At 37.4% G+C, this 24,934-nt stretch overlaps 2 protein-coding genes across 19 annotated transcripts in view; one reads left to right on the forward strand and one right to left on the reverse strand.

The window, feature by feature from the left end:
• C5H11orf58 (chromosome 5 C11orf58 homolog) overlaps positions 1 to 24,934 on the reverse strand; it is a 321,725-nt gene that overhangs the window by 256,389 nt on the left and 40,402 nt on the right. The gene's annotated exons all lie outside the window — the stretch shown is intronic.
• Positions 1 to 24,934, forward strand: part of SOX6 (SRY-box transcription factor 6) — a 373,686-nt gene that overhangs the window by 212,091 nt on the left and 136,661 nt on the right. For all 18 annotated transcript variants that reach the window (XM_075755057.1, XM_075755064.1, XM_075755059.1 and 15 more), the window contains 2 exons: positions 11,913 to 12,085; positions 15,676 to 15,744. In XM_075755057.1, the coding sequence (XP_075611172.1) occupies positions 11,913 to 12,085; positions 15,676 to 15,744 (242 nt within the window). The remainder of the gene's footprint in view (positions 1 to 11,912; positions 12,086 to 15,675; positions 15,745 to 24,934) is intronic.

The raw sequence follows: 24,934 nt of genomic DNA on the forward strand, positions 1-24,934 counted from the left end.
AGACATGAAAGATGAACATGTAATTAAGATCAAAATTAAAATTTATATTTAAAGTATATAAATCTTGCAGTACTAATAGTCCTCATATTTATATTTAGACATTTCTGAGTGGTGTAGCTAATAACTACTAACTAAAAACTCATGGAAGTAACTTATTTAACAAGATATAAAAAGTAACTGCAAGACATCATAAGTCAGAGTACATTTCACAGGGGCACATCTCCTCTCCTGTGTGTATTGTGCATTCTGGATGCAGTAGAAATGCATTTGGGTTACAATTTTGAGTATAGGAAGAGAGGCAAGATTCCTAGAGTGTTTTGGAGTGGGATTCTCAGTGTAACTGAATCTGATATGTAAATGTAAATCGATTAACCTTTTTATAAGAAAGTTGCAATCGTACCTACGGAAAGGATCTCTTCCCTTCTTGCACCCATAGAGAAAAGTATTAACTCCTGTCCCTGTTCTCATAGACCTGCCTCGTAAGCAGATGCTCAGGTTCAATATAAGGCACCACATTGTCGTCCTTAAAACCAGATTAGTCCCGCAGGAAGATACAGTGATGATATGTTTTTTCACCTGAGTTGCACGTGTCCAACTGCAGGAGGACACGTAAAAGCTGTATGGCCTTCAACTATCACCTTGTCTTACCGTCACCCCATGTAAGTGTTTATGGACATTACAGTGTAAAGGATTCCTCACTATTTAAAGAGAAGAATCGGGTTATTTCTGCAAATACTGTGACAAAAAGCAGAAAACAACATTAAACCCCTCCTTTTCTGTAGCTTGCTGTTTAAAATGGAAAACTTAATTAAAACATATGACTCTTTTTCATCTTTCATTATTAATCCATAGTTCAGACAATGTGAGAAGACTGAACAAACAAGCGGAAGCTTCTTTTACATCATGAACCTTTTAATGAAAGACAAATATCAGCTAACGAAATCACAAGTAACTATAAGTCCTGTTATATAGGGAAATTAATGTCATCTAATTCATATGAGCTATACTCATCAAATGAGATATTAAACTAACTTCCTCTAAACTCAGCTTCCTTCCAGTCATTTTTATGCATGTACATATACAATTCTCTTTCCAGAATAAGATTAGATAGAACAGATATTCAGTACATCACTGTGATTGAAGATACAGGTTTTAATTGGAGAGCTCTTCCTTCCAAACAAGTGCTTTTTTGCACTTGCGTCGCAACAGGAAGATATACTAGTTTAAAAAGAATGAAAAATTGTATAGATCACTTGGAATTGTATCACGTTTACATAATAAAAAAAATAAGATTCATTTTGAAGAGTATCATGGTACCCAGAAATCACTTGTTAAAGTTAAAATTGAATATGGAAACAAATTATTTTTATCCAGCTGTACGCTGGTATGAAAGAACAATCAATGAAATGGAGCAATTTCAAAATCAGTCCTGAATTCTCCATTTACATTTTTTCTCCAGCAGACTCCTCATCTTTTTGTGTTGGTTGATAAGATCCTACTTATTCCAGACTCTCATCAATTGTGACTATCAACATTGTAATTCCAAAGAAGATACTACCTGTGATTGTATATAAGCAAACCAAAATATTTCACATCTAAAAGAAGAAGTTACAACAAAGTATTGTACTTAGACCTTTTACTGCAATGTTTTATATGAATATTAGAGATAGCTTGGCATTCATATGTCAGACCATCTGTTCCTCCATATCAAGGCACGGGTGCAAATGTTCATCTAGAACTACAATATTTTTCTTCTTTTTTGGAAATGAAGGCAAGGGGTTTTGCATTGATTTCAAACACCTAAAACATTACTTAACTAAATTAAGATATAGTGACACTACTAGTGCAGCAGAACTCCATTTAGTATATTTTATGAGTCACAAGAGGAAAAAAAAAATTGAAAGAATTATCCAGAAAGCAAAACAATGTTTAGGAAAAAATGCCTTTGCGTTGGAATCCCTCTGAAGCTGGTGTGAAAGGTGGGGCAGTATTTCTCTCTGTAAGCACCTCATTCTCAGTTTCACATCTATAGTTTCACATTAAGCTATAAGCTGCTCATGGAGAGAGGTAAGAATTTAATAAGAAACTGCATTTAAAATTTCTAATACTATGTACAGTTTTGTACATCAAACGATGCTGTCAGGACAAAGCAGTCTCTAAAACCAGGATGGTACTGTAGAATATATTTATGTATAGACTTCTTTACTAACATTTCTACATACCTCATATAGTGACTTTTATAGAAACTGAGAGATAGAATGTCATTAGAAACAACGTTATTCTGTAATGTTCAGTGATGAGATATTTTGGACTTCTATTTGACATGTCTGCTGTTGGTCCTCTGACAATTACAAAATTCAGCCAAAGCTGATGATAGAGTCCATGTGTTTTGAGTCAAGATCGGAGATAAAATAATAGGGAAGGTGGACAAATGGCTTCACTTACTATTTATGGGAACATGGGGATCAGTTCTTATACTGTCGTAAATATAGGCTATTTCTACTGAAGTTTCTGGTTCTACATGTATGTGTAAATAATATGAATAGAGAATTAGGCTTGCTGAATTGTTAATTCCAGTGTAATGAAGAAGCTGCAAGCACTGTGAGCACCACTGTTACTGAGGGACTTGATTTTTCTGCTATTTAGTACTTGTGTCCCATTCTCAGAAGGAAAAACTCTGGTTATCTCCGTTTCCCTATGAGACTTCCCCTGTTCTGTTATGTGAGGACTATTGGGTCGAAGTTAGTTGAACAGTCTTTGTAAATGAGAAAAGTTATGGGATTTAACTTTCAAACCTTTTTTATGACTTTCTTGTCTCCTTGAAGAAGGCATAACATTGGCCCGCTATTGTTTTTTGTGCTTAGTGTGTGTTCTCTGATAGGGAAAGGTGAACCAATCTTGTGCCATTTTAACTTAAGATATTAACTTCAACAAAAAAACCTAGTAAACATGATCTGGTAAACATGTTTGCACAGAGAAGATTCCTGAAAGTTTATTCCTACCGTGACGTTTAAGTATTTCTGCTTTCCTTATTAACACAGTTTCTGGCATCTCAGTGTTTTTTCTACAGAAAGGGAACTGTTATATAATTACATGATAGTTAGATTTTCTTTTTTTTCCTGTTTATCAATTCTTTTCACTTCCAATACCTCCTTTATCCTTTGGATTTTTTTATCTTTTAATATACTATTTCTTTTTGTTATATGGCCCACAAATACAGTTTGGACTCTTTACTGTTCCTATCCTCAGAATAATATCCTCCTCCCTTTCCCCCTCCCTGATCTAGGGAAGTACTGTCATCTCTGTTTAAATAGGAAAAACTGAAACTGAAGGTCAGGGTATTTTTTCAGCGCTCTTAAATCCTGAGTGAGTACCTTACATGTATGGACCATCTTTCCTCCTCTCTTTTGTATTTTTTTTTACTTCAAAAGCATTGGAATTGAGCATTAGAATCAATAATAATATTAATAATACAATTTTTTCTCTCTGTATAACACCACCATGTTAATTTTATTTTGGTGTGCTATGCCCTGGCCTACGGTATTCTCAGTTAACAGAATAAAACTACTCATTTTTCTTTTCTCTTTACATCATATTTTAGTGTTTGTATTGCTGTATAGATTACTCACAGCCTATGGCCTCTGCTGTATCATTATATTCTAGTTCAGCAAGAACAGGTTGGCTGTGAGTTTTTAGTTGCAATGTATAATACGTATTTCTCTGTTTATATCCAGTATCATCACATTATCCCCATATAGAGTCTGAACAGCTCATATTGAGTATATATAAACCCACTGAAAGCACTAAAGTATTCATGACTGAATCTCTACTTGCTGCTGAAAAACCCTAGGAATAATTTATTCAAAAATTGTCGTTGTCTTTCTTCCACATGAACATGCATGAATTAACACTTAATATGTACTTGAATTAACACTTAATATGTACTTCTAATATTATTTAGAATGTAAGGTGACAAGTTCTTCTGGAATTCGAGAGTAATTCTAAGAAACTGCCTAAAGTATTTTTTCTTCTTTTTAAAGTAGCGAACAATACTAAAGTAGAATTGTGTATATGACATAGTAACAAAATCTCTAAACGTAGTTAAAGTCCTCCAAGGCTTATATCAGATAGAGTTCTTCCTTTCATGTGTGTTAAAGAAAGTAAGGAGTCCGAGAGATTTGTTGGTTTTCTGCTTTTTGCTGGGTGCTGGTTTGGAGGAGGGGGAGGTTGCAGCTCTGGCTAACATCACATTCTTTCCTACATTCCTGATGTGGATTACGGTTTAGGACTGAACTGTAGATTCACCGCATCCCTAAAAATGAGGCAACGTATCATTGTGCTGCTCCATTGAGCTGACCAGACACGGCTCAATCCACTCCTTTGCCCAGCAGATTGCTTTGCCGGTTTTGGAGATGTTTGGTAGTAACTTGTGAACAGTTTATGTTGATCCAGTCACTGCAGCGTCTTTCTTTTGAATGTGTTGGTTTACTTTGATTGGAGCTGTTGTGAAAAACAGTCAAGGAAGAAAACCTCTGAATATAAGATATTCCTCAGGAAACACTGGAGAATTGCTAAGAAACAACACAAGAACAAAAAGTGCAGCAAACACGAGATCAAAAAAATGTTAAAGGCCACGAAAGAAACATTGTCTCAGAAGAGGTGGTTCTTTGCAGGAGCAAAGCCAAGGTACGAGCATTTGCTGGGAAATGGTAAGGCAGGTATGCCTGCCTCAGTTGCCATCAGGTGATAGCAAATCTTTAGGGGAAATATTCAGCTGGATTACTATATACATTCCTGTGACTTATTTGTTCTTAATGCAGAATAAACTGTTCTGCAATTTGTGAAGTCTGAAGAAGGGATAAATCCTTTAAATTGTTTTGAGAAGGGAAAAAAACAACTGAGCGTGTCACTTTAAAGGATCGAACAGGGTGTAGTTGGACCTGAACACTCAGAGGTGCAATGATAAAGTGAGGACCTGTGAGGGCACTCCGGCCCAGGGACTCCTGTCTGTATCGCAGCTCAATGTCGGGGAGATCTGGACGTGGATCACTCTTCTGCACGTGTACTGTCTCCCTCGGTTAGGCAAGATATATGTGTGGACTGGATGAAAGCCTTGGTATGATCCAAGTTAAATGGCGGTGGGTGCAGGACCCTGACATTTGCTGTGAGACATGCCAGCCGCTCAGTTTGCACAGAGCCAGAGGGGTGGCTGTGGTGATGGAGGGGCAGCTGTGGTGATGGAGGGGCAGCTGGCCCTGCAGTCGTGGGTCCCTGCCCTCTCCCTCACCTGTCTGTGGGCATACTGACATGGGAAAATGAAGCGTCATCATCACTGAGGTAATTTCATTTTCACTCTGCTACCTGCAATTTTATGGCTAGTCTAGGTAAGACAGTCTGGCCTATGATAAGTTTAGGTTAGTATTAAAACTCTCCTGTTCTGCGAATCGTATTAGTTTCACATCATTCCCACCTTACATCATTCCCACCTTCTCATCACTCCCAGCTTAAGCGTCTGAGGCTTAGTGTATGCGAAACTAGGACCAGTCCTGCAGAGTGTCAGGAAAGCATTTTCATCCTTCTCATAAGCATAGCTAACTTAAGGCATTTTATGTTTTTCTAAATCTGACAAACAGATTTTGCTCTACAGAATATTTTCAGTAATTCCTAATATTAATTCCTGCTACTGTTTCTGGACATAGGGTATTAATTTTTCCTTGCTCAAAGCTTAAAATGCAGAATCATTTTGAGACATAAGCGGGGAGGGGAGGATCTCACACCTTCACAAGAGATGCTATCTGGTGTGGTTTGCATGCTGGACATGTTTGCTGTGCTGCCTTCTGCACTGGGATGCTACAAAGCACAATGGAAGCATTTAGAAAACTTTTTATTGACTAAGGACTGGACAGTAGCATATGGGAACACCAACAATTGCTAACTGATCATGAAATAAAGAAATTCCAGTATTCTAGTGTTATAAAAAGAAGGGGAAAAAAAAGTCATTCAGAACTTAGTCATATTGGTTCAGCTGTTGTAACCAAAGACTGATAAGATAATAGAGGGCTTTGTGGCTGTTTTCTACTGAAATGCTTTATCTTTATGATGCACTTGGGGCCCTTTAGAGTGGAAAGCTTTTTAAACTGCTGTTGGAGTTAGAACTCAAATTAGATGCTATTGCAATGGCAAGGGGGCTCCTTAGTCAGGCAGCCCTCACAAAGTGACTTTTATCTCCGAAGCCCTTCCATTAGATTGTTACTTTCTTCTGTTTTCCCTGTTTATTTTTGTTGACTTTTGCTGCCCTATTTTGTGGCATTTAAAAGGTGACCCAATCAAAAAAGGGTAAATGCTAAATGCTGGACAGAGCCTGTGAAGTAGAGACATCACAGCCTATCTGATGTGCACTGCAGACTGCCGTGTTAGACAGAATGGTTTAACCAGGTTATCTCTGGGCAGCTAAGATCAAATACACTTTCTTTTATGTCTAGCATTGTGTTTTTGCTTTCTTTTCAAACAATGTCCATAAAAAAAAAAAAAAAAGAACTAACAGAGGAATTGATTCATAAAGGTTTTTTTTTTTTTTTAAATGCTGAAATTGCTTAACTTGATTCAAAATCATTTTTGAATGTTGGTTGAATTGCTTCAGTTGATGATACTTTGAAACTGCAGTTATGTGATTTAAAGCCCTTCTTAGTTTCTGGCAAAGTCCACACTTCTTTCTTACATTACTGTCTCTTGATTTCATAAAAGTCACACTATGTGTTTATTCTAAAAACATAACAGGAGTAATCATTTGTGATATATTAGTTTGTTTGTATTTCCTGTAAGTATATGGGGCAAAAGTAAGTTTAGATGCAGCACATAAACAAGGATGATATCTGTCATGCTTTACACTAATCACAGAATTCAAGAGAACCAATAATACTTTGCAGCTGTGTAGAGATTCCATGCAAAGATCTCAAAGCACTTCAGAAGCACTAACTAACCAGGCATAAAACCCTCCGATTCGTAGTGTTTTCCTTTGCGTACATGTTGGGAAACTAAGGCAGGCACGTTCAAGAACCCACAGTAATTTTGTGTCACAGCTAAGCAGCCTATTTCAGCAAACTTTGGAGCATGCCTAAAAATTTCTGGCTTGTTTACGACTCCAGTATTTTGTCTTTTATTCACTTCATAGAATACATGGGTTTATCTTGTTTTCTTTTGCTCAGTGTCAAAGAGATTAGTTTAAATTATACTATGTAGGTCTAGGAGTCTATTTTTTGTTATTCCTGCTTTTTTCCCCCTTACCAGCAGTTACTACTCTGCCTCTATCTCATGACAACTTACCACAAGGACAGTTCGAAATTTAAGCCTCCTGTGTTTGTTGACGTGCAACTGCATCTGTATATAGACTGTATACATATAGAATATGTAGTAAGAGGTGACAGAAGTGTTGTAAGGTGGTAGACCAGAGATTGATATAGGAACTATAGTTATATATCTATACTTGCAGGATATTAGACTTTTCAACCTTTTTTTTTTTCCCCAATACTTAAAGAAATCTAGGTAGATAAAATGCAAGATATTTATGATTTTTATCAAATGCATCATAACTTATATGATGATCTTTCTATTACTTTGTGTACCAGAAATCATGTAGCATTGTGATCAATTTTAAAAGGTAGTTTTTGCCACAAGCAGAATTCTTTCTAAATGTAATTTTAGACGATAAGTTGAACTCTTCTCTCTTTTTCAGCAGATTTATAGCTACTTTTTATTTTCTCACTCCTGGTTAGATTGACCTATGACCAGAATTTCTCAAAAGTTCTCTTTGATGCCTTAGTTGTGTTCAATCTGACCATTTTATCTCAATTTGTGCTCAAATCCATACCAAAAAAACCAATAAGCACAAAAGGAAAAATTAAAATATTGCTACAACCAAATTATTTTTCAGCATGATTATAATCACAAAGGCAAGAATATATAACCAAGGGATTATCAAAAAGAATAACTACTTTTTCTGAACTTTTGATGAGACTAACGCTTATATTTTAATTTTAAAAAGAAGTCCTTAAACACTATCGACTTCCCACCAACACTCAAAATTTTAAATACTGCTGGTAAAGGGAGTCAATGGATCAAATTCAGTATATCTGAAGTCACTGAAATAAAGGACCCTAAGAAAAATGTGTCAATTTTAAAGGTCTTTCCTAACTGAAGACCATTTTGTGATAGAGCCAAAGGTTAATAAAATCAGTAGTGAATGTAGCAATTTTACAGATAAGCTATTCACAACAAGTGTAGTTACTTGAATAAAAAGCTAATTCAGTTCTAAAATGCCACATGCAGTAGCAGTGAATAGCTGCTTTTAGGTGCTTTCTGGAGGAGGATAAAATACAGAATCACAGCACTCTTCTTTTCCAGCATCCCTGGCTGCCTGTAAATTGCTGTGAATGGGACTGTAGGCTGACAGGCTCTATTAAGACAAACTGCCTTTCTCATCGGAGAGATAAAATAAATCAGGTGTTTAGTCAAATTAAAATACTTCAGATGGAGCAGGCCCTGGGGAGCACTGATCCACCTGACAAATCTGAGAGAAACTCAAGACAGATGTGTTTTGGGGATAAGGAAGACCCCATGGAAAAAAAAAAAAAAAAAGTACTGCTGTCTTTGGAGTAAGAGAATAGGACTAGAAGAGAGAGAAAACTGTGATATATAATATTTTATGGAAGCTGGCATATTTACTGTACATTTTTTACTAAGCTTTTTGTTTTATTTGGTTTTATGGCAAATACATTTTACAGATAGCTATATTTTTATTTTATTTATAGATATTTTTAGTCAGCAGAAGAAGTTTATTTACTGGTAATGAGTTTAGGAATCTCATTGCTTGCTGCAGTAAGTGGATGCAAAACAGATGATGATGGCACACAGCTACTGACGACCTCTTTTGGCCCAGCCAGATCAGCTCAATCTGGTCTGCATTCTGAGCAAGTTGTTTTTTATTGGTGTTTAAACTGTAAAATAATGGTTGGGATTTTCCACTCTAAAATTAAATTATACCTCCCCCTCCTTCCACACACACACTGTTCATACAACAACATTCTGCATCTTATGCCTTTTCTTGTCTTGAGCAGTGTTTGGTTAGGTGTCTTGCAGCTTCATGGAGGTCTCGTTATTTTCCAGGAGCACAGTGTACATTTTGTGGTCATCAGTTCTATTCAGTTGTTGGATTACATAGCACAGTACAAATTAAAGAGTACTTTAAATGGGGTCATTCATTTCAGATGTGTTTCTCTGGGGGGAAAAAGGAAAGAAAAACAATTACTATGAATTCCTGAATAAGAACAGTTACTTCTGCCTGCTATTGTATAAAATTCGGAAAAAAAGAAAAAGAAATGACCTTATAAATTTGCTGCAACTATATCAAATGGTTCTAACTAATCATAACAAAACAATCAAATTTTGTAGCCTTAGCAGGCACTCTTTGTGGTAGCTTTCTACTCATATTATGGAGCAAGTACAAAGTATACAGAATAATGTGGAAATGGAGCAGGAGATTAATATCTGCTTTGGGTGTGTAAAATATTTTATGACTGTAAGATCAGGGGCCTGCATTACAATGCCAAAGCTGCTTGACAGATGTGAAAGTCTTAAGCTGTGGTTTCCCAGGTGGCAGTGCATGGCAATGAGTATCATTTGAGGCAGCCGGTTGCTTCCCATTGGCTTTCTAAAATAGGTGGAGTGGTTGATCTCTTCTAGTCATGATGGGCAAGGGAGTTTTTCTTTGGCAGAGCAGTCTTTTAGCCGTGAAAATGAATTTCAGTATACAAAAACATAGTCAAAAGCACCTAAATTACCTTTGATCTATGGTGCAAAATCTTCAAGACCGAATAATACATTTTAAGACGGTTAAGGTAAGTCTGTACTAAAGTTGCAGATAATTGAACTGATATCAGCAGTGCAGAGCTCGGTACAAGCTAAGGGATCCTGGCAAGGCAGTACCTTCAGTGCAGACATTTTCCTGGCTGCATACCTGCCTCAGCTTACTTTCAAAAATCCTTTTGTTGTTGTTTTGAAACAGCTTTTTGCACAGCACTTTGATTGCTTCAGTCACGCATATCACGCTAAGGATTTGCAGTGAGTTGGTCTGAATAGTAGAGTGCCCTTCAGGTTTAACTTCATGCATCCATCATACTTCTTGTGACTAAGAAAATTGCTAACCATTTCTAAAACTTCTACTACAACAGAAGTTACTTGTTTTTCCTTGTCCAGAGGCCTGTGTCACATGTATACTGAATGAGATTTGGCATTACAGGGTACTGAAACATCAGTTTGTTGCAGAATCTTTTAAAACTAAGATAGTTAATAGTGGCTAAGAAATTGAATATTTTCAGTATGTTATGGTGTTCAGTGCAATTAAGAAATGTACAGAAAAACAGGTACCTGTTGTTTCTGGGAGTTTGCTTTGTTTAGAGTGAATGACTTAAGCCATGCAGCTTCTTTTTCCATAGAAAGCAATTGTAGACAGAGGTTTTCTTGTATGCTGCTTTTGCAAATGAAATTCTGTTTAAGAATAATATTGGTCCTATCATAGCACGATGTAAGTAGTAGGGCATTTTGGGTTTGTCACCTTGTTGGCAGGAGTCTGTTTTGTCTTCCTTCTCCTTATGAAACCTGTCAACCTCTTTCTTCTCTTCCCTAGAAGATATCAATCTTACTCCTGGGAAGAAGGTGGAGTCATAATTTTGGTGACAGTTTCTCCATTCCCTCCCAGGTCCTGTGCCTCACACATTTTCTTCCTCTTCAAAGTCCTGTGACTTCCTTATCACAGTCCTCTATTGTGAATGGACTGTGAGTATTGTGAAAGGATGCGAATACCCTCTCTTGTGCCACTTCTCATATCATTGTGGCAGATTACAGACCTGACTGGTTCTTGATTTGGTTCGCTTCTTCCCTAACTCTTAGTTCTCCTGTACGACATAAAATTGCTTCATTTATCCCACTTCCAACTGTAAACTTCTTTCAGATGCTCTTCCAATATTCCTGAACTGCTACCTTACTGTAATTATATTACCTCTTATAGACCTGTGGGTCTGAGATGCTCACACAAGGAAATGCAGTGTATGGCTCAAATATAGGAGCTGACATTGCTGTTTGTGACAGAGCAATATGTTCATACGTAAGATGGGATATTTTTGGATTGATTCGCAAAAGGACCCTGTACTCTCTACTTAGGAGACCCATGCAATTTACCCATAAACAGACCATTAAGCATCATTAGTGCAAAGAATAAATGTACCGTAGTTTCATATTAATTAAGTGCTCTCTGTAGAGTAAACTTTGAAAGTTAAATGAAAATTTTTAAACCATTTTCTCAGGTTAGCCATTTCTCTTAGGGACAAGTAGAGCTCATTTTTAATATGCATTCTGTAACCAAAGCTTACATTTACCCAAATGACCTATCAGATATACGGGTATTTTAGGGAAATGATCAATAAACTATTAAACTGCTTCTTCCACTGAACAGCATCTTTTAATTTTTTTTTAAAGCATTTTTACATACTTCGGGGAAAAAAACCCAAAATATATAAAGTGAAGGAAAATTATGTCTAATAAACTGTGAATGTATTTATCACACTGGGCAGATTTAGATGGAAAAGATATAGGGATTTGTACACAGTGCATCATTAATTACTCCTGTCAGAAAAAAAGAAATACTCTATATCTTCTCTGCTCCAATTTTTGTTATATCCTCCACTGCTTAGAGCACAGCAAAACTATGTGCTAGATTCTTTTGGGATTTGTTAATAAAATATATATTCAAGCTGCCACTTGAAACAAGCATGTTGGTGATTCAGCCATTTTTTGGTGCATATTGCTTGGTAACTATTGTCTAGCTCATATTTACAGTACATCTTTCCTTGCACGTTTAGGTACACCAGAAAGCCTGGCAGAAAAAGAGCGACAGCTCTCTACTATGATCACCCAGCTGATCAGCTTACGGGAGCAGCTCCTTGCTGCCCATGATGAACAGAAAAAGCTGGCAGCCTCACAAATTGAAAAACAACGGCAGCAAATGGACCTTGCTCGCCAACAGCAAGAACAGGTGAGGCTCCAAGAAAGAAACCTGTGAAAACGTTTCATGCAGAATGCTTATTATAAACACTGCTCTGCCTGTGTTTCCTTTCATCCTTTTTGTGAAAAGAGCTTAAATGTCTTCAGAAATGACATCTTTTTCCAGAAAGAGGAAATATTATAGGACCCTGAGAAAAAAAGTGGGTGTGGACATTCAAATAATTTCTTTCCTAGAAGAAATGGCATTTGGTAGATTTTACAGTTCTTGCTGCTTGCACTGAGATGCAATTTTGGGAGTTACAAATAAGCCAGACTATAACCATTATTTAACTCTTTCTCTTTTTGACAAGAAAATAATTGAACAAAAAACCTTAAGCATCCCCAAACCTTTAAATATTTTCTACAAGTAAGGTTTGATTTGTTTGTTCGTGTTGTAGGGGGTTTTTTTGTTTGGTGTGTTGTTTTTTGGGTTTTTTTTTTTTTCCCCATGAAGATGCAGTTGTCCAAAGAGGTGTCCTTTTCTCATTATACAAAAATGTAACAATAGTGATCCCATACACTAGTTCCCTAGGCATTAGATCAGACAGATCCAAATTAATGTGTGGTTTTTAGGAATCTGACATTATTACTAGAATTATCTTTTCAGTTAAACGTATTTTATAGGATATATACAGCAATATATGCTCTATTGATTTTAATGAGTTGTGACGTCTGGTATTTTATGTGCTTGAGTATTTGCCCACATGTAGGAATATGGACTTATCCCCTAATGGAAAATAACATAAAGGAACACTGTAAAAAATCAGAAGTTAGAATGTCATTTAGCCATCTAGAGATGACACAGTAATTAACTATTGACACTTGTGAATAAGCTAGCACAAATTAATCTTGACACATTTGCAGACGAGTGATATCTTACAGTGAACACTTTGTAATTATATTTCAAAATGAAAATTAAATGACACTTAAAACTAGGTTGTCATGCTCAATGAAGCGAGCATGTAGCTCAACCGATAGGCAAATAAAATTCAGAATTTGAGCCACATGGTGCTTGTGTACCCTACTTTACTGTGTCAAGCCTATACATCAAGAATATGCTATGGTAATTGCATTGCGGGGTGTTGGATGCATTTTCTATCACAGTACTATTCCATCTAAGAGGAACCATTGACATTAGATGCTTCATGGCATATTTCTGGTTTTCATCAGGAAATGCCTATTCAGATGGTGCTATATTGCACCTACAGGTACAAAAAGCTGTTCACAAGCAGTCTGAACTCTGGCAGATCAGTGCCTTTGCACATGTAAACAAAGATCTCATCCTTGCCTTGGCTATAGCTTGCCATGTCAATTAGCAGCCAGGTCACCAGCAGCTCCAAACAGCTCTGGACATAGGACACTGTATCTGGGGAAAAAAAGCTACAGCACTCAGAAAGAACGATCCATGATGCAGCTCCATGCAGTGTCTGATTTCAATGTGAAATTACAAAGAATTCCTTTCTGAAGCTGAATATCATGATAATTTTTCTATTACCTTCGCTGAGATTTTAGCAGCAGGGACAATGTGGACACAAACCCAGCAGAGCTTATCTTCAGTGACAAGCACTACGCTTCAAAGATGGAATAGCACAATTGGTGTGTACTCATTAAAAATAGTAACTCAAGCACTTTTATAGGTTTTTAAATATTCTCTGTAGCACAGTTACCATTAGAGTTGCTTTTCCAAGCATAGACATTACTGCTGACTGCTGATCTGACAATAGATGACCTGAGGAGGACCTGCCCTCGGTTGCCTGGGCACACAGGCTGCTAGCTGGGTTTTAACTACCTTTTTCACTAGCAGACTAGGGCCTGCTTCTTCAGTCTTCATTCGCCATATTTTTATAGACTTTACTGGGAGATTTATCCAGAAATATTCAAACACCAGACTCATAAAGTGAGTTTGATCCCTCTTAGAAGCATCAGTGTAGTGGGCTATGATAGTTGCTTGATTACTTTTCTGTGTGGCACTTGGCCTTGATCCAACCCCAGAATCACATAGACCTCGATTTGTCTCTGTGAGGCCATATGCAAGACCTAAGACCTAAAATATATATGGATTTTGTGTTGGTGTCCCATAGAAAAGTGAATTTTAACTGTAGCAGTGAAAAAAATGACAAAGCTATTGCCAAGTAACAAAGTGAGAGATTAAGGAAATGACAGACTTGATCTCTGTGTGTGCACAATTACAAGCTGTTAATATGTAACTGCAAATTCCTTATCAGTTAATCTGAACAGTTTGCACTAAAACTATGTGATTGTTTATTTCCAGATCAACCTTGCTACATTTCTGTAATTTTTTTGATCATAAAAACATTTTACTTACTCTCTCTGTTATAAACAGAGAAAGCTAAGCATGCTCAGAAGATGGTGGGGAAGGAGACCAGGAGGGGTTTTGCCAAAACTGAAACAGTAGACTCGAGTAACCAAGCTACCTTTGTCACCAACTTCTTGCTGGTTTATGTGGCTCCTCTGCTCTAGATAAATATTTATAGGAGGGGAAATTATACTTAAGAAATGAAGGCAGCAGAAGTGCTGAGGCCAGGGTTTCCAGGAAACACAAATCTTGTCCTTGTTTCAGTCTGCTGCACAGTTACTCTTCTAAAGCAGAAGTCCAGTTGTTCCCCCAGCTCTCTGTGGCTTCTCCTCTGTAGCTTCAGTCCATGTTACCTATTGCAGCTCTGCAGTCTGAGGACAGGATCCTGTTTCCCTTCTGCTCTTGCATTCTGGTTTTGGATGGTTTGTGGGAACTGGGGAACAGAGGAGTGTCTGGGGCAGATTCTGTCTTATTAGTCTTTTAGCTCTCCCCACCCTGAACACTTGCCTCTCTCCATCTGTGTTAGAGAAGGGATACAGTGAAGCTTTACCCTCCAGATCCCTTACTGAATCTATCAAATGAGGGTAAGAATATCTACATATTTCACAGGGTTGTGTTGAGGATGAGTTACTGAGCATCAGGTACAACTTTTACACAGAATGAAACCCTACTTCCTTGAGTAGTTCCAAGGAGGACTTCGAGATTTACAAGGGAAGTAATGTGTTGCTCATCGTGAATGAAGTTAGAGAAGCTTGCCCTAGGAGCTCGTGCTGAATAGTGAAACATCTATAAATACTAGCTAAGGCTCCAGTTCAGCAAAGCAGGAAAATGTGTGTTTAACCTTAAGCACCTGAGTAATCCCATCCCCATTCAGCAAAGCACTTAATTTTAAGCATGTGTTTCATTCCCATTGTAGCTAACATTAATGCATCATAGTCAAAGATCACCACAGGCTTAAATGCTTTGTTGAATAGTGATGAGATTATTCACATGCACGTAGCTAAACCCATGTTTCTATACTTTGCAGATTTGAGACCTAAGTGCTTAAAATACATATTTCTTACTGGCTAACTAGATTTTTATGTTGCATTTAAATTTAAAATGTTTACGTCACATGTACAGATACCTCTAAAATATCCTTAATTAAAAAAAAAGAGATGCTTAATAAAAATATAATAAAGAATAACTAATAAGATGTTTTTCACTCATAATATTGAAGTTTCAATATTACTGTTTTAATTTAATGGAAATTTTATTTCTAATAGATTGCAAGACAACAGCAGCAACTTCTGCAACAGCAGCACAAAATCAATCTACTGCAGCAGCAAATTCAGGTCAGTATGTTTTATTGCTCTCTTCTGATTATACTTAAATTCCATTTATGGAGAGGGAAGGATCTAAAGTAAAGCAGCCACATGCTTTACTAACAAGCCTCAGTAAAGATGCTCTTTATGGAGGGTCTTTGTGTCTTAGAAAATTATGATCAAACATCTTTTTTGGTGGAAAGAGCTTTTCTTTAATAAGCAGAGGTTTTTTCCCTGAAAGTTATGAACCATTTCTTAAATGTTGTCACTTAAATTCTGAAATCTGCAATCAGTTTGACTCATATTGTGTGAAGTAAAAGCAGAGTCTCAATTATTATTTATAGAATTCCGTATTCTACAAAAGCAAAATTGGCTTTACAAGAAGTTTAGAAGAATGTTTTCCATTTCATTAACCAAAGCAAACAGCTAAAGAATAGGATAATAGATGTTGAGACAGTACTAAGTCCCTGGGACCAAGTCTGCTCATGTATAAAGACCCACAGATGTATGTGTCCCCGTGTACCTTTGGAGTAACTGTACCTTTGTGAATCTGGGAGTGTTCTGGAGGTATTGAATTATCTGTGCTTGTACTCAGAACCTGGTTTAATTTTGTGCAAATATGTGCAGGTAGGGAGTGACATGTGGGTAGAGGCATTCTTGACATATGACTGTGTTACCTTCTCTGCTTCCCACTTTGTTTGAAAGCATTTCCACGGGCCTGTTCTTTGATTTAAATATTTCGGTTTGGTCTGACAGGTGATTGTGCTACCAATCATTTCTTAAAAGCTTGGACTATCAGGTTTTTTTCCTTAATCAGCTGACTGCCATGTTTCTAGATGCCAAACACGAAGTTTTTCCTTCTCTCATCCCAAAGGAATGCTTGTAAATGCTTTTGCAAATATTGTAGTGCGGTTTCAGTTACACTTTAAGGAGTTTAATTAATATGTATAAATGTGTTGATACCTGGGATGAGAGACACAGCTGAATGTTAAAGCACCAGTATTGCCATTGCCTATTGGAAGACTGCATGTTCATATTAGGTGTACACAAAGGATGGACGAGACATAAGAATAGTGAAAGGAAAAAACCCACCATCTTCTCTAAGTGTTATTTGCAAATCTGGCTTCAGAATACAACGAATCATATAAAAAAAATCTTTACTCGGCGTAAAAGCTAAGACTGAAACATAGCTGAGTCTACTAAACAGAAGAGTTATTTGCATGGGAAATGTCTAATTTTTTAAATTCCTTTAAAAATTAGGACACAGAAAGAGGAATCATGACCAGGTAATTTTTGTTCCTATTTGGAGAATGTGGGTATGTTGCTCTGTAGTGAAAAGTTTAAAGGTACTTTATTTTTCAGTTCAGTCAATACTTTCCAGTAGCTTTACCCTTCCACTGACTCCAGGGAAACACGGTCTTAGAATAGGTTGCAGGTTCATTTTCTCGTTCACTCACAATTTTCGTCTTACATAGAGCTGAATCCTGCACACGTTTTCTTTCCCATCCCTTCCAAAACGTATATGCAAAGAAGTGTTTTAATGATTGTTCTGTTCATGTGAACTAAATTATTTCTTGGTGATCCTTCCCTACATTTGTTTTGAAATTCTTGCTAATATAAGCTACTCTTATTCCATAGTTCCTGGGTTGTTTGGCCTCTTTATTTATCCTTAAATTTATGTGAATCTAATCAGTGTATTTGAGGCAGTGGGGACTCCCAGATTGTTAGCCAGATTGGTAGTGGAATTGCCCAAGGAACATTGTAAACTCCGGTATGAAGCACTAGGCGTGTTGGGCAGATGCCATCTCAAACATACATTGATCTTACGAGGAGATTACTGAAAAAAAAGTTTGTTAGGTGATTGTTTCCTAGGCTAAACACCAGCTTACATTGTCCATTTGCTTGTGAGCCAAGTGGTTCTTTATTTATTTGTTCTTTCTTAATTCTGTGGCAGGTTTGCTAGACAGGAGTCGCTTGGGAGAGAAGTTAGTTGCTAAGTCGCCTCTGCAGTTTGTAATAGGTTTGTTGCTACCGAATTGATTATGAGTGTTGCAGTTTGTTGAGACCTGTAGCTCCCTAAGGGCTAGAGGTGGGATGGAGGTAAACCAGGAGGCAGGTGAGAAATACAGTGCTGTGCCGGTTCTCCCAGGTCCTTCCCAGCATCTCCCCAGGAAATCTCAGTACTGATACTGGTTGCACTGGTGACTCTGGGTGGAATTTATCGTATCAAAAGTAGATAACTGCAGTGCAGACTGTCTCAATTAATTATCCAGATTGTTTTTATAGTGAACAGAGAGAAGCAGAGTGAAAAGTTTTAGGATGCAATTCATCTTGTCCTAAAGTAGACATTTAAAATGTCAGATGAATTGTTCCCTAAAATGGCTGTTTCTCTTCATTAACTACAAAGGATATGGATGCCAATGCCTATAGTGTAGAGATCTGAAGTGAGATGAGGTGAATCACGCTTTCTGTGGCTTGAGGGGAAAAACCAATTCTCTAATAAACGTTTACATTCTCAGTTTAGTTTTGAGCTTGGTAGAATTCGTAACTGCGTCCCCAATAACTTTCTTGATTTTATTCAGAAGGTGCATTTGTTTAAAGACACTCTCAAGCAACCCTTTTCAGGAAACAGCAATTACTTATATAAACCGGTGTGGACTCTTAACTATACTTTGTATGCATGGAAAAACAATAGTACTCTTCCCTGCCACTCCCCTGTTGAAATGATTACAAAATATAAGTAGCACAGGTGCCAGTTCCATCTGGGCATGGGCCTATTCATAGCCCAGCTACTTGAACTGAGTATGGTATGTTCTCCAGGATGCAGGAGTGGGGCGTTGCTGATGCAATGTTTTCATCACATGAGACATACACAGTGTACCACTGTCATCTTCTGAGGTACAGAGTTAATTCTTGAACAATAATTTTGGTGAATAAATACATCTAGTTTATTTAACCATTTAAACAATTAGAAATGGCTTTGGATGGGGCTTACAAGATTTCTGTCAACCACATATAGAAGTGGAAATAATGAATATTAAATAAAACACATCTTTCCCTGGATACCTACTGGGTTAATCTACTGAGAATTTTCATTGTTTGGTATTTATTATTTACATTATGTTGTATATTATTTGTTTATTTAATCATTTGAACACCTTGATTCGGTTGTTTTCTGTTTTGTTTTGAAACCATTTACTGGAACACCTTACTCCAAAACTTTGTCAACAATCTATGAGCAAAGAGGACATTAGCTAGGCTTAGCATATGAAAACAACATAGGTATTTCAAGAGGACTGAGGTCATTGAATGTTCTGCATAATCATCTCATGTTTTCTAAGTGAAGCTAATGTTACTTTCAGGGTGCGCATGCCGGGGAAAGCAGTTTTGTCTGTTGGCTGAAGGGAGTGGGAATCTGGAGTTGTTCTCAGTTCTGTCTCTGGTTATCTGAATTTTGGCAAATTGTTTCCTGTTCCTCAATTCAAACGTAATGTTTTGAGAATCTTAAATGAAAAATTTCAAATAAATGCAGTGCATTATTACTTTTCAGCTCAAATGTTCATAATGCTCATAAACACTCCTACAGAGGAGTCCATAGAGATGGGAGGAAATCTAGTATGCCAAATTAAGTTCTTCGTTCTGCAAAGCTGTGCAGAGAAATCATTGCTTTTAGTTGAAATAAGGTTGAGAAAATACTGTGGGGCAAGTAAGAGATCACAGATCAATCTCCAGGTTGATTCAGGTTTTTTAAAAGAACTATATTTTTTTTTTAATAAAAAGTATTCGGTCTTAAAGTAGAAGGAACAAAATCAGACTGTTTCAAGGATATCTCAGCCTGTGCTGTGAAAGGGAAAGCCTCTAGGGATAAGCGGAAAAGCATTTAAAGGTGGAATTTGGCGGTACATCATGAAGATAAGACTACATTGGAAGAAGGGAAGGCTTGCCTCTTTAGAATTGTTCCAACCTTGAGAACTGCTTGAGGCCCTGAAATCCCTGTGATTTCAGTGCTCATTGCCAGAAATCAGTCCTTTCAGACCGAGGCTTGACGACTGCCTCTGCCCCCGCCACATCCAGCTGAGGAAGGGGCTGATCCTACTGATGCTTGAAGCATGTTGCTCCAGGATTTGCCAGCGTGGGAGGAGGGATTTAAGGGATGAAAATTTGAGGGCTTCCCTCATCTGGTGGGCGGGCTTCATTAGGGCGAATCCTAAATTGTGGCTGAAATCTTTAAAAGGTACACTGGTTGTTGAGCTTTTCTGAAAAGTTGCGATGGGTACTATGGTGAGAGCTGGTCCAAACTGCTTTCGACCGTTTCCCTTCACCTTATTCGTCTGTACTATGCTCAGTGCCATTGCAGGACATTTCCTTTTCTGTTTGAATCAGTATGATTTCCATCGCACAGAAAAACTGGCTTCCTCTGTTCTCATAAGTATTCTGTTTTAATTGAGCCACTAGAAATTATTCCTAATAGTAATTTTTTTCCTCATTTTAATCTATACATTCATTCTGTTGTAGTTTCATATTAATGTTCGTGCATTTTGTGTTTCAGTCAAAAAGAGTGGACATGATTACTGCGATAGTAAGCAAACAAAAGAACAGTAACATAAAAATTACAACTATTTAAACTGTCCTTGAATAGGAATCATTTGAATCATACTTAAAACTTAAGAGGCTGAACCAATGAGTCTCTCTTCTTATCCATGATTAACTACTGACAATTCAGGTACCTGGTGAGCTGAATAAGGACTATCTCTTTATGTGAAGTACATGCCTAAAGATCAGGAATAATTACATTCCACATTAGCCTTTGTGGCCTCCCTGACCTGGTTAATTAATTTTTTGCTAGGATAATAATAGTAGAAATAGATTTAAAGATATGCTTCATCATTAAGTATGTAACTGACCTCCAATTTTAAGAGCCGAACCTTTCATTTATTGCCTTTTGGAGACAGGTTAAAGCTCCTTGCAGTGAGCTTGCTGAAAATGCACAAGCTGGAATCTAGTTATTGTCAGTTCAGTTACTCTCTCTGAGGTTGTCTCTCTTTGTAAACTGTATTTAGCATTGACAAGCAAAAAGCAATTGCAATGTTACTGTTCCTGCACTAGGGAATATTCTCCCCCACCTTTTTTTTTTTTTTTTTTTTGTTATTGATCATGAAACTGATCCCCTTCCAGCAAGCTCTGAACCATTTCAAGCCATTGAAAGCAATTTGATACTTCTATTGGCAGGGTAGGCAGATCAGATACTCCCTTGAAAGAGAGCGAGAGTTATAAACAAAGCTTAGAAGTCTAGGAATAGCCCCCAGCTTCAGCAAACCCTTAAAATATTTTGTAATTGTATCTTCAATCATGAATTAGCCAGGAAAAACAGACTTTTTTTTGCCTTTATATTTCACTGCTGTATGCTGTTTTTAATTGCCCACAGGCACACTGTTGTGATCTTCTTTGGAAGTTTAAAACCAGGATAAAAATGCAAATCTAATTATTTCTTTTATCTAATCTAATTAACTTTTACAAGTAATGATAGATGCACTATAGCCTGCATCAAACATTTAAATAATGATGTTTCTGGATTAAAGAATAGGTAAAACTACTGTAATTTATAAGCAGTCAAGATTATGGCAGTAGAAAATGTAAATTATTATGGTAGCTTAATAAACTATTGCTGCAGTTTATTAATTTACAGTAGAAAGGATACATTTCCCTTAAATTCGAGGTTGCTTATGAATTGGTTCCCAGCTGTCATTGGTATCTTTTTTTCTTTGGTGTTTTTTATTTTTTTTTTTAAACAGTTCAGTATTAAAAAAATCTATGTCCAGCTTCCTCCTGCAATGCAGTTGTGTGCATGCGGAAGAGAGAAATGCTGTTACGTGCCGGTAACTTGTAGCTGGCTGGTAACTCCCTGATTCGCATTCACAGGGCTCTGCTGGAGGCGTGGCACCACAGCTTCCGTCCGGCTCATAGCTTGCTTGGCGAAAATGGAAACTGATCCAGTGGAGGAAAACCAAATATGCTAAACATCAAAAAGTCAAATCTTTCATATTTTATTTATTATTACATAGTGCCTTATTAATGAGTTCTAAAGTTCTTATTTGGTAATTACCCAAGCAAAAGGTCTATTACAGGCCAGCTTTTTCCAACAACAGCCATCTTCGTGGTTGGCTGGCTTGGAATTTTTTCTGTCAGCTGTGTGGGAAGAGACGTGATGTGGGATTCTTACCTTCTCCAAGCAGCTCATGCTTTAATAAATATTCCAGCGATGCTCTCTATCCTTTATTCAGCCTCTTCCTTACTAAAAAGGCTTTGGCATGACAGCGTGGTGGTGGCCTAAGCAAAAAGACACACTGTGCTAAAGGTTCACTCCTCGTGTGCTACTCCTAAGCTTCTGGTCTTGCACCTTGGTCCCCCATTTGCAAGGATCCTGCTAGCTGCTATGCCCTTGAGGCCCTCAGACCCCGGAAACAAGATTTATCCTGGCAAAACAAAAAGTAGTTCTGGATTTGACTCTTAACACAATCCTTCAAACTGTATACAGTCTTGAGGTGGGGGAGTGAGTTATAATAAAGTTTACTGTGACCTTCTAAGAGTTAAATTACGTTTCTTGCAGTTTACTAATTCACTATATGGGTTTTTTTTTTTCTTTTAAATAGCTTTGTTTTGCCTACCCGAGTCTAAACAAATTGTATTTAATGCAAAAATTAAGCCTTGTGTATCTCTTTCATATGACTTCTCTAATTATAGAGCAGTAAATGGTAGAATAGCATATGTTAGCAACATGAGCAGCAGTCTATGAAATGAGCTACAAGTTAATAAAATGATCTTGTGGTGGTGTTGGCCAAATGTTAGCACACATGTTTCGGAAAGTGATATTTCAACAGACTTGAAGAATAGGACTTTGGCACACGGGTGCCGAACATGATCTGATGTGTGGAAATTAGTTAAACCAAAGTAAATGTCATTGTTTCTCAGGCTCACGTTGGTGCAGAAAATGATAGTGGCTGCCCTCCCACTTTCCCTCTCCCACGTCTGTTTTAAAATTGGAAATGAAGGCACAGGCATCCACACTCCCCAGTTCAAGTACTGCTGCTTCATTCGCTCTGGGTGTGCTGCGTTGCAATCTCGCCAGTGGCTTAAGCGCTCGTTCTAAGCCATGCCTCTGTCAAAGCCAGGGGCTAAAATCTCATTGATTCTGTTGAGCCCAAACACTCGTTCTACAGCTTTTGCTTACAGAAGGGCCTCAGATTTGAGCCCAGTTAATTTAGGGGCAGATTATAACCAGCTCCTAAATAACAGCAGAGGATCCAGCAAATATTTGCTACCCACCTGTACCGCTGCCCAGGGGTCACTCTCAGCTGGTGGTCTGCCCGCTCCAACCAAGCGTGGAGCGACATGCTGTGGCAGCCTCAGTGCTTGCTGATCCAGGCACCCTGGTCTAGCTCCCAAAGAGTTTGGCAGAGATTATGCCTCTCAACCCCTCCGGTGCTATTCCTCTGGTAGTACAGGTCTGCGTCACCTCCTCTGTCAGTCTGCATAATGTAATATTTGCAAAATTGCAGTATTTGGAATAACGCAATAATAATGCAGTGTTTGCTCCAGCACAGAAAACCAGTTTCCTTTCTAAGTGGCATATGCAAAAATAAAATGGATAACTGGGGGCAGAAATTGAGCCAACTGGCAGACTACCAACAGGGCTGATCCTGTGAAGTCTTACTTGCTTGAGTAATACTTGCATAGCCAGTATTTGATGACTCGTATATCTAAGTGTTACTCACATAAATAGGCTTTGTGGAATTGAGCACCTCATGTGAGGAAGGACTTAGAATATTAGTATTGTGGTTGGAATATCAGAGATATAAATGAGGCAGGGGTTTTAGGGGATGTAATTTGTTTTATTAGACAAATAGATGTTGGAAAAAACAGACAACCTTTTGGGCACACCAGCTCTTTTCCAGGTCTTACATCAGCGTTACATTGAAGCATATCCCAGGGCTGACAGAAACTGCCTAAGATATTGGCCTTTCATTTCTAATTAGTTACTTTTTCAGTGATGATTTTTGTGATTGACAACCATGTGATGGCCAAGAGGGAAAACAATCAGGATTTGCATTACTTTTTTTTTTTTTTTTTTTAAATAACCCCACGCTATTTGACACACTCATCAGGAGATAGTGAATAAAGAAAATAGTTAATAAATGTTAGTATTGAAATGGTTGATTTATGGAGATATTCAGATATACAGGCAAGACTGGAATGTGATGATATCAGAGGTCAAAATTTCTGTCTGCAGAAGCAGGTATTTGAAGGAAAATGATGAAGTACAGCCCCACATAAAAAGGCCAAAAGTATTTAGCAAATAAATTGTAAAGTACTTTTTGAAATCTCACAGTAAAATCTTAAATTTACCAGATGGACTAAATCCTGACCTAAAGAATCAAAATGTGTTTTAGTTGTAATTGTGGGAATACTCCAGAATGCAAGTGTATTACTGAATAAATTTGAGTATAAAACCTTATTTTAAATATATTTAATGTCATGACAGCAAGGAGGAAGTGCATTGCTCTCTGAATGCATTCAGGAATTATGAATTCACATAAAGAAAGTAGTAGTACGTGCAAACTAGTAAATGAGCAAACCAGATGCTGTTCAACATTTGGTATACATTTGATGGCATATATGTAAAAGTAAAATGAATTAATATTTCTAATATTCGCTGTCTTACGCAACCAACTAATCCGGACACTCACAAAAATGTCAAAGCATAGCTCTCAAGGAAAAGTGAATGGCCTTGGCTGGAATTTACCTATCTAATTTTAAAGTTGTTGTTAAAGTAAGGAAAACCTGGTTTATGATTGCAGTTTACACCGTATTTCCTTTTGTCTGTTATGTTAGAACCCCCTCGCCCCAAATGATTAGATAATGTAGTGGCTCGTGCTGTATGCAGGACTTTTGCTTGTTTGAAAGAGCTAGTTTTTTATATAAATCTTGTATATATCATCTTCAGCAAGTTGGGCATTTGCACAGCTTGGGTAAATTATGTCTATATTGAGAATCTAAGAAGTTACACAGTGTGCATTCCATACTTGAGGGATGGGAAATAAAAATTGATATACTGTGCGGCACATGATATAACACAGTGAAATATCTTTTAAATTCCAGAGGGATGCACTGACATCACCACACTTAATTCACATGCAGTAACTCCCACAAAATGTTATTAATT

The sequence above is a fragment of the Balearica regulorum genome, chromosome 5 (genome assembly GCF_011004875.1).
Source record: "Balearica regulorum gibbericeps isolate bBalReg1 chromosome 5, bBalReg1.pri, whole genome shotgun sequence".
Taxonomy (NCBI): domain Eukaryota; kingdom Metazoa; phylum Chordata; class Aves; order Gruiformes; family Gruidae; genus Balearica; species Balearica regulorum.